The sequence below is a fragment of the Accipiter gentilis genome, chromosome 4, assembly GCF_929443795.1.
Source record: "Accipiter gentilis chromosome 4, bAccGen1.1, whole genome shotgun sequence".
Taxonomy (NCBI): domain Eukaryota; kingdom Metazoa; phylum Chordata; class Aves; order Accipitriformes; family Accipitridae; genus Astur; species Astur gentilis.
In genome coordinates this window covers 37088594-37099374 of record NC_064883.1, presented here as the reverse complement: position 1 = coordinate 37099374, position 10781 = coordinate 37088594, and the positions used below count along the sequence as shown (strand labels likewise).

Below are 10781 nucleotides of genomic sequence, written 5' to 3'. Positions count from 1 at the left end.
ATTGAATGGGACAACCCTAACCCTCGGTGTATCAATCATTGCTCCCAAGTTGGTGTCACCTGCCAACAGACTGAGGTTGCATTTCATCCCATCACTCAAGCTTTTAATAAAAATGTTAAATAGTATTGGCAACAGTTATCTGCCCTGAGGAATGCCACTTGTAACCGGCTTTCAGTCTGACTGTGTAGCATCATTATCCTTCAAGTCTGATAGTCCAGCCAGTTGCCCACCCACCTTCTAAGTCCCCCCCCACCCAGTCCATCTCTCTCCAATTTGGCTGTAAGGGTACTTATATAAGCCTGTGTAAAAGTCTTTGCGAAGGAAAGGAAAGATGGAATTCTCTGCTCTCTCTTTTTCCACAAACAGGAGGGAAATCAGGTTGGTTAGGCAGAGTTTGCCCCTGGTGAATTCATGATGGCTATTCTCAATCACCATTTTGTCCTTCACGTGCCTTGAAATTAAATTAACTTCCATAACTTCTAGGACTATGCTCTATAGTATTCCCAGGGACTGAGGTTATGTGCTACCTCATTCTCAAAGTACATAAGACACAATTATTGTTTTAGAAAAACAAAGATACTGATTTTACATCCCCCCCTAAATATGACATTTTAATACAGAATAACCTTTTTACAGATGTTTAAAAAATCTTTACTATTACATGATTTCTATACACACTTTTACACATTTTCCCTGCTTTAAAAGCACAGAATAACTGAAAACAAACTTTAACTATTAAAAAGTTTACGAGAGAATATTTTTTAAAAAACAGTACATCTTCCTTCCTTTAATTTTCATGACAAAAGCTTCTGCGTGGTCAAGGATTCAAAAATTCATCCAAAATTTTCCGACATGATTCATACAGGATTCTGAAATGGCATAAACCAATGCATAATAGGATTAGATATGCTAAATGCTAAATCAATCCTCAACTATTTGATTCTCAGAGTACAGCTACCGTATGATTTCTTTGACCAGTTATTCCATATTAGTTTAAGTATTAAATATGCCTTTATAAATTACTTTTGAAATAGCTGGGGCTTTTTCTTTCAACTTTTCCATTTTTCTGCTTACCGTCTCTAGCTATAGTGTAATCTACAGCAAGCCAGTTTAAATTACTATGTCAATTCAAGCACATTTGCTAATATTTCATCATCTATTTAAAGAACCCACTTGTTTTCTCCACAGCATTCTTACTCTTTTTTTCAAACATAAATAGTCAAATCCTGTACCGATAATTCATAGCAAGGCTACTTTTCATTCTTTTACTTTCTTCCTTTCTCCCCCATTCTTCAGTCTTCATAATTTTTCTCCTTACCTGCAGCAAATTTTTTCCAAGCCTCAGCTTTCTATCTTATCCTTATTAGCAGCTGCCTCCTTCAGCTACATATCCACCCATCTTAATACCTTTCTGACTCTCTTTTGCCTCACATTACTCCCTAAACAATCTCAAAGGTCAGCTCTGAAATTTCCATTTGGCAGGTCCTTTTTATTTTTTTGCATTCCCTGACACAGTCACTCACCTAGCCTTCGTAGTTGAATTCTTGCACAACTTCTTCTAACACTGCTGTAAAATATTCTCAAAAGACCAAAGTGGGCACTTTGGTCTTCTGTCAAAACTTTATTTCACTGTTAAGCACTATAAACTTTATCCTTCACATTACTTTTGTAAAAGAGTCTGTCACCTGTATTTCTCAAGCATTTTTTTCCCCATATTTTTATTATTATAGTCCTAGACCGATGCCCCAGATAAGCAAGGTTAGTCCGACATTAATCATGATGAGTTAGGGCATTCATCATGAGACACTAAGACCTGAAATACAAGAGGCAACTCTGCATTTTCATTGTATTGGACGTTAGGGCTCCTCGAATTCACACCGCCATGGGTGTGTTACATGCTCCTCTTTATAGTGCTGTATCATTTAAGACATGATGGAACTCAACATTCAAAATAAGCTAGTATTATAATGGACTATGAAATTAATGTAATTAGTTAAGTACTGTGGGTTTAGACACAATGCTACTTTGTATAAATTTTATTTTGTTACAATTTAAGGCTAATAAAACAATAGTTCTGTAATGTGGGACCATATTACCTGCCCCATATTGGACAACGAGCTGTCACTCACAGTAACTGCATGCCTTCCCAAACAGACAAATTTAAATCAGTTTTACCAGATACCTTTCTAGTGAACTTCTAGATAGGTGGCAGACAAATCATACACAAAGTTACTTTACAAAACAATTCAAGAATCATTACTTACAGATACAATGAGAGTAGAATAAAGAGTTTGGGCAGGTAGCTAAATGATAACACTAAAGAATTTCTTTCAGCACAGCCATTAGCTACATTTAACTCTAATACCCATATATCAAAATGCTAATTAAAGTAAATACAAAATATTAAGTAAAAGGTATTATTCTATAGCACATTTGTTTTTATAGAGCATGGAACATTCTTCTCTAGCCTCCAACCCACTGCATTGACAGCTTTATTCACATTGTTTTGCTAGGCATAAATAATTGCATTTTATAAACCAAACTAATGTGTGTGCCATTACTCTTGAGGAAATTCTCTCAATGTACAATATGTTGTCCAGAATTTTTAAGTGCACTGAACAGCATTTTTAAAATAATAGACCCATAGGGCCATCTTAAACTGCTAACTCAGCTGAAGAGGGAAGACTAAATTACAGTGAAAAGTTTTGCTTCTAAATTAGTGCAACAATTCCTTGTTTAAGGGCAGCACTTTAATTACTGCACCAGACAGCATTTTTACTTTTTTCTTTCTTTGCTAATATGTAATAGATTACTTCTAAGTCTAAATTTAAGATGCTGGCACAGAATGCCAAGTCTCTAGGGAAATTAAAGAATGTCACTATTTCCTGGTATACCTGGGCATTAAATAAAATAACTCCTCAAGGAGTTATTATGAGGTAATGCATTCAGAAGCAAAAAGTAATAATACTATTAAGTATGAGTTAAAAACCACAGTCATATATTTTAGCATGCATCAGTGCAGCACTGTTTGTTGTAAGATTGTGCTTAAAGTAATGATCAGAGATCTAGCTTGCAGCATACCATAACTAAAATTTTGGGGTTTGGTAAGCAGAGTAGGATGATGGTTTACAATGGTTTACAAAAAACGGCACATTTCAGATTGTATATAATCACAGTTTAGTTATACATTAGCACACTAGTACCAGAGCATGACAAATGGCATGTCGGAAGACACTAGAGGCCCAGCCTGGTCCAACATTCTGTCTGTCTGAGACAAAGTGCAAACACGCTGTAAATTAGTCAGGCAAAAAACCTAGTTGTTGAAGAACTTCTTCCTAACCTTTTTTCAGCATGAATTCTTTCAACCTTCAGGGGAGAGAGAAAAAAACCCCAACATACCTGTACAAATATGAATTGTTCCAAATTCTGCAAAGCTGTGTGATAGCTTCTGAATTTTGTTATCGTATTGCAATTCTGATTCTTGTTAAAAATACTTCCCATCATCATGTTCATATTCTTAATCTTTTAATTTTATCTGCAACTATCTCTTAGTTTTGTATTATACAAAGGTAGCCATTCATATATCACAAAATTAAAACACTATGTATCATCTCACGCTCTTCATCTGCTCCCACTTCTAGGTTGATTCTTCCCTGATCACTGGGCAGAGATCATCATATAGATTCATAAAGCAATTACCTGTGTTCATACTGAAATTTATAGTCAGTAGTGCACTCAAGTGGCAGCAATTATTCATTTTAATGTGCCTATTTATTTAATCATGTTAAGATTTGCTTTAATTTCTCAGCCTTTCCTACTGTCTTGATTAAAAGAAGTGCCAACGGAATCATGATACTCTGCTGCTCACCTTTCTTTTCCAGGTCATTATTATTATTTTTTTAAATGTTCTAGTAGAACACTTGGCAACACAATGTTAAATGATTTAATGGAAAAAACCTGGGTTTTGTTTGATTTTGTTTTAAGCTAGGTCCCAACCAAAAGAAATTTGTTCACAGCTGAGCAACTAATTAAAACGATTTACTCAGAAACCAGAGTCACTCTGAGTTTTAGAAGTTCAATTATGTAGGGACTTTTTTTTAAAAAACAAGATATTTTTTGGTTCTTTATCAATTTTATGTTACATGAGAACAGTGTCCTCTGTGGAAACCACTCAAAGTCTTGACAGCAAAACTTCTGTTTTCTAGTTACTTATGCCAGAAAGGAAATGGAAGTGAAGAGTGCCCTGGTTTTGATTTTTTCCCCCCCTTCTTTTTTTTATAAAAATAAATTTCATTTTTGATAGTACATAACTGATGTGGCTCGTATAATATCATAAAACTTTCTGGTCTAGTTCTTAAGATTATATATCTCTTTCTTTAAAGACAGTTACATAATACCTTTTGGGGTCTGATATAATAGCAGATTTAAATGAATCTATGCATATTTTGTTAGCAGCAACACAGCTACTCTACTGTATTGTCCTGAATATCAGGTGCGGGTTTTTTTCCTGGAAAAATCCAATTTACTTTTTGCACTTCTGAACCAATTCCAAACGGATATTTACTGTGCAGTCCGCTAAAAGTTCTACCACTGCCAGAACACTTAGTGTAGCTGTTGAGCTTCTTGATACAACTCAAGTGCCAACTCTAAGGATCTGAAGTATAATCGGAAAGCGATATAGCCCATGTGGCCTCATTGATAAACTATCTTATTTTTCATACAGTAGCGTCTCATAATTTAGTGTTGGCTTTAAATCAGTGACACCAATTCAGTTATAGCACAGCCGCCAAAGGTCTATGTCTAGTCACTACAAGGCCAGGGAACAACAACATGTCTCAGGCTAGTGATCCACTAGAAGAGCATGCTGTGGAAGTATGCTTAGGTCTGAAGGGCCACGCAAGACACTGTTGAGTAAAATGAAGTGGGTTTGATTTGTTTTGTTTTTTAATTTGTCTACTTTACATCCATTGTTTGACTGAATAGTAGGGATCATCAATTTGAAGAATTAAAGATTGAAAGAGCCTCTGCATGTTCAGGCCACTGTGGTGCATTACTAACTTTCTCAGTATTTTTGGATGCATGTCTATAACCATAGTCTGTTTTCTTCATATTCTATGTTAGTGCTTGCTTTTTAATGTCTACTTTGCATGTTTTCAAATTCCATGCACAGTTCAATAACTAAGCAGAAATCAAATGTTAATAAATTTTTAGACTTAATCAAGTTTGAGACACTTAGGGCTAAAGCATTCATCATGATTGTCTATCTTAAGCAGGTCTGAAATAAATGATTGCAAATACAATGTAGCCAATCACTTTCAAGAAACTTATTCCAAAAGCTCTAGAAGTCAACCAGATATGACACCGAAATCCCAACAAATGGCAAAATAAAATCACCTGTGAAAAGGTCTTAAAGTCATTGTTATGTTCAGTTGAATGTTTACCATCTACATAGGTATGGATTCATACACCTAATAACCAAAATGTGGGAGAAAAATCTTCTAGTAAAAAGAAATAGCAAATAGACTACTTACTTTATTCTACACCTGCTGTTAACAGAACTGAATTTCAGAACTGAATCCTGCAATATACAGGATCAAGTCATAACACATTCAAATTAAACGCAAAAAACCAAACTAAATATGTAAAGACTTCACTCAGAGCAAATGTATCGGCAGTTTAATACTGAGCTGGGCTCAATACCTCACAATTTTTTTACCCACTATTTTAAACCTTGCAATTATTCAGAACGCTCTACCTGTATGATGTAAGTACAAACCACAGCCAATTATTGCAGAGATGGTATAGGAGAGGTTAGTGTTCATTTCCCACACCACATTTACCTTTCAGTACTGCTAGATTCTTCTGTGGCAGCATCCTTGCATGTTAACAGTTTCCTTTGAATGGCAGGTGCAATATCCTTTGGAAGTGAAGTTTTGTGCTTACCTGTTTGAAATAAAATTCTGTTGAAAAGTTCACAAAAATAATGATTTATCAACCCCTCCCCTGCATATTTTCATAGAATATTTTTTAACATAAAAGATAGATTGTTTAATGAAAGAATAGATAGTAGATTAGAGTTGCACTGTCATGGATTAATTACTGTGTATTTCATCAAATCAGAACATAGAGATGAACTCTGCAAGTTAGCAGACAGTAGTATTTTTAAACTCATGACACAAAGATTGAAAGTCCAAAGCTTAACAACACAATTTACAAGTGATATAACCTTAAATCTTGTAGAAAAATGGTAACTTAACAGGATGAGGAAAAGTGCCTGTCGAATTGTATAAGAACTCAGCTTCAAAATGTATCACAAAAAAAGAAAGAAAAAAGATGGGCAAAAATGTATTGACTGACCTTTAATTACAATCACAATGCAAACAGTAGCTGTTAGACTAAAAACTCCTTCAATTTCTTCAGAGAGAATGCATTCCATTAATTCATTTAAAAATGACCTAAGGAAAAAAGGAAAGCAAAAATACATTCTAAATCATGTTTCTTTCAAAACAGAACTGAACAGAACAAGTTTGTGATTATGCTACCCTGCCACTGTAGCTTCGAAGATACCATGCAGGACAAAGCAGTGGTTACTGGGTAATTGAAGACTACATGCTGCTTCTGGAACTGAGAATATCTGAGTTAGCAGAATGGTAAATTTCTTGGAAAGAAAATAAAATGTTTGTACACAGAACAAGCAGCTGTTAAGAGAAATGAAGAGCTTGTGGACTACTTAGGAAAGTCAATCCATGTAAAAACTCCTGGTTCTACTGGAATTTAGCTTGCGTAATTTGTATTGAAATTTCCAACTTCAATTTCTACTGAAGTTTAAAGAAAACATATTATATGACTCCAACGGTTTGGCAGTAACTACTCATGCCCTTAAAACTATTACTACTAGTAGCCTGATTAGAAACTGGAGTTTAATTAACACTTTGGTCTAAAATGGCTATCTCATAAAAATTAAAATAGATGGGCTTCCAATTACAAAACAGTGAAGAACGTTTGTAACTAAATATAGCCCCAAAACACTTCCAAACTACATTTAAATATTGAAAACATGGACAGACAACAGAACCAAAACAACTGTTCATTGTAAAGTCTGAGATAAATACTAACTCAATAAGTATCTTAAGAGACACACTTTTAGCAACAGATGATAGTATTACCAGCAAACTTAGGAGATGTTTTGGGACGTGATATCAAGTTAAGAAAAATGAAACAAGGGAGTCATGGAGGAGGTCTAGCCACCAAACTATTCTGCAATATGGAATAAGGCACAACTACAGAATGAAACCACTAATTGGTCATTACAGTGTAACCCTCATACTCCTCAGAACATAAAACTAAATACTCTGTGAAGAATTAAAGGGGAAACTGAGAACAGTAGATGGTACAATACCTTTTCCTAAAATATTTCAAAATACCTTTGGTAATAATTATTATTTGTTACCAAAACTGAACACCATAAATACCCAGTTCCAACTTCAATTGTTCTTCAGGCTTTTATTGTGCTAAGATATCAAAATGAAATATGCAGTTAAGAAAAGAACCAACCTCCACTAGTGATTCAGTAAATAAGCTTTGTAGAAGCTCAAATATTGCCTCAAGGAGCTGAGAAAGATGAAAGCTCTTAAGTATTATGAAGTTGCTCGTGCATTGCATTAGTTTTATTATATCATTGTGGACTAATCTGACCAAGTATTGATTCCATTTCATATTACTCTTAAATTGCTAACTGATAGTATTCTGATCAGAGTTTTGACTTTATTGTTATCACAGTTTAGGTCAAGAGTGTTTAGGAACACTGTTTAGTTCCATGAAGGAACACTGTAATTTTATTAACCTGTAATAAGACTCTCTGCAGACTCAATGCAGCTGCCTTTCCCCACTTCCCTCTCAACAAGGGTCACATGAGCCTGCAGGCAAAGATAAAATAGAACAGAACAATAAGCTATGTACAAACATATAAGTAAAAGAGATAAGTAATTGGTTCCTACACAGGTAGTTCCCTATTAAAGAAAATGATACTCACACAATTGGTCAGATATTGCCAGGCCACTCAGTATTGCCACTGGTATGGGGACTGAAATTTAGTGCCAGAGATTGACTAATTAATAACTGAAAACATAACAGACCCTGCAGAACCTGGTGCAAGATGATCGTGTGTTCACAGAACAGAAGCTCACATCAGATTCTATAATGTCAAAGGCTTTCACATTGACGTGGAAAGATGATAATTTCTGAGATTGAATGATTTACTACTGGACTCTGATTATGGCCTACCAATACAGATTAATAACAGAAAACAGCCTTAAAAGTAGTCTCAGTCCTGGGGCAATAGTAGAACCAGATGTAAATTATCTCCTGACTTAGATCTTCTTTGCACCAAAAAGATAAATAGTAGAAGATAGATAGACATTTGTCAAAGTACTCTTAGAAACAATCTGGTTTAAACTAGCAGTTTTCTCTGTCAAGAATGGAAAAGATTCTCCTTGACCACTACAAGAAAAAGTTTCAGAGGAATTAATAGAATTTCTGTGTCTCTTTTGAAAAGAGGTGTGTCTGTGTCTCTTTTCAATACAGGTGTGTAAAGAGAACAAGATTTGGATTAGGAAACCTATTGCTGGAGGCTCTGGAGTCCTTTGTTTTGCAAGTTCAACTAGAACTAGAGAAGGATTGAGAAGAAAAAAATCTCATGACAGCACAGACAGGGATATTCAATGCTTGTCAAATGAGGAAGTTAAGAGTTGTGATAAGTCATGGAGAATGACAGGACTTCTAAGGAATACACATTAGCCCCTCGATCATTCAAAATAACTGTGATGTGGATAGTCATGTAAATAAAAATTGAATATGAACAAACTAAGCAAAGGAAGATAATGAAATTTGCTGGTGACAATTTTAGAAGATATTCAGGGTACCCACTAAATATAGCAAATAAAAAAAAAAAAGCTGTTTAAGTCTTAAAAAAAAGGACCTAACCCTACTTTTGGGGGCTTTTTAGGACTCAGATACTTTAAAACTATTTTGAATTTTATAATTTTAATGCAGCTATAGTACATGTCACCTCACTGCAGACGTTTAAATTAAAGGATTAAAGCTATTTCTGGTAAACATTTTACCTCATCCAAATACCTCTATATTGAGGGGACCAATGTTTTTAAGTATCTTCTGAAAGAAGTAAGCCAAGATGTATGATTAAAGAACTCATTTAGATGAACAGCCTTGTAAATAAGAAGCACTCTTAGAAGCAGTTAAAAAAATGGAACCAACCCCCGCCAATCAATACCTACAAGCAATATATCAAGAGAAAGGGATTATGAAGTAGTGCAGGTAAATTTAGTAAGCATTTAGTTCCTCAAAATTTAGAAATTCAAAATTTATTGACAATGTATAAGCTGTTCTATCTTAGCAACAACCTTGGACAAATTAATGTAGAAACATTTACCTGACAACATTAACTGACTTCATAATTGTGGCCATTAAACTGCTTGAAAGAGGAGGAAGGTCTGAAATAGTCTTTGGTATAGTTAAGTCTTTTTCACTGGAAGCCTAAAACAGAAAAAGGTCAACAACTGTTGTAAATCATGAAATATACGTATACAGAAAACATGAAAGCAAACCTGTATTTCAATAATTACACTAAGACCTATCGTTAAATAATTACAAGAAACATTCACATGTGTTCTTTGAACCGCCTTAATCCAATTGTCCAATAAACAAACCAAATTTAAATTAGAAAGGCTAAAACTAAAACAAATAAACAGTATTTGTAACAAGGCAAATATTCTCCACAATTGTTCTGAATAGTAGTTTCATTTAACTACATTGTTGGTCATTATTTATAAAGGGACAGCCTACTAAACACAAATGAATAACCTTTGTGTCTCCAAGTTTAAGTGTGCATACATAATTTCTAAAAATAACTTAGGTTATTAGTTGATTTCCTGTATCAGTTCTTTTTGGTATCAAGTTCTGAATAGCACGGCAAGTATTTAGTTAGAACTGAATTTTGATTTACTAGTACAATAACCTGGGGGCAGGGAAAACCCTAGCTCAGATGACTTACTGCAATGAACATTCATAATCTATGAGCATGAATCTGCAGTATCATTCAAGTCTATAAACTTTTACTCTGCAGCATCTGTAAAGAGAATGCTCTCATCCCACAGCCCCTCAGCTGATACATTAGTATTTGCAGGTGAATCTCTGGTATTGTTTCAGTTCCTTCTGTAACACAGAATCTTAGAAGCAGCTCTGCTGTACTCAGTACTTTCTGGCAACTGTTTATTGCTCTGTTTCTAACATATTCAGCAACCACAGTAAGAGTACAGCCTCTGTTAAAGAACCTCTGCTCATCCTCATTAGTTCTCAAAGCTTCCAATCTTACTAGCCATACTAGCTTCTAACGCTACATGCATTTGGAACATGCATTGGGAATGTTACCCTTCTCCTTCAAGGACAGTAATGGTTCCTTGGACTTTTAGCACATAAAAACCCCTGTCTATATATTCTCTTCATTATTAGAGTTTCGTTCTTTATTTTCCAAAGAAACTCAGATCTGATATTTGGAAATCCTCTAGACAAAAAACAGAGGAACCAAAAAATAAAGATGCAGTATGAGAACTGGATCTGTATTGAAGCAGAGAAAGAATAAGTGATCAGTGCCAAGCAAGACATCAAACTGCTTTGGAACAGGATTACAGAACCTTAAGGGACAGTTCCAAGAACAGGGAACTGGAATCTTTCAGTGATCAGAGGTTCACTTCTTAAGTTCCCTA

The 10781-nt window shown here is 34.8% G+C and overlaps 1 protein-coding gene across 2 annotated transcripts in view; it reads right to left on the bottom strand.

Annotated features, from left to right (window-relative positions):
* Positions 1-272: 272 nt before the first annotated feature.
* NCAPG2 (non-SMC condensin II complex subunit G2) overlaps positions 273-10781 on the bottom strand; it is a 50070-nt gene continuing 39561 nt past the window's right edge. For both annotated transcript variants that reach the window (XM_049798254.1, XM_049798255.1), the window contains exons 25-28: positions 9449-9552; positions 6358-6455; positions 5841-5943; positions 273-869 (exon numbers count right to left, since the gene is read on the bottom strand). In XM_049798254.1, coding sequence (XP_049654211.1) covers positions 818-869; positions 5841-5943; positions 6358-6455; positions 9449-9552 — 357 coding nt within the window. In that variant the 3' untranslated portion in view covers positions 273-817. The remainder of the gene's footprint in view (positions 870-5840; positions 5944-6357; positions 6456-9448; positions 9553-10781) is intronic.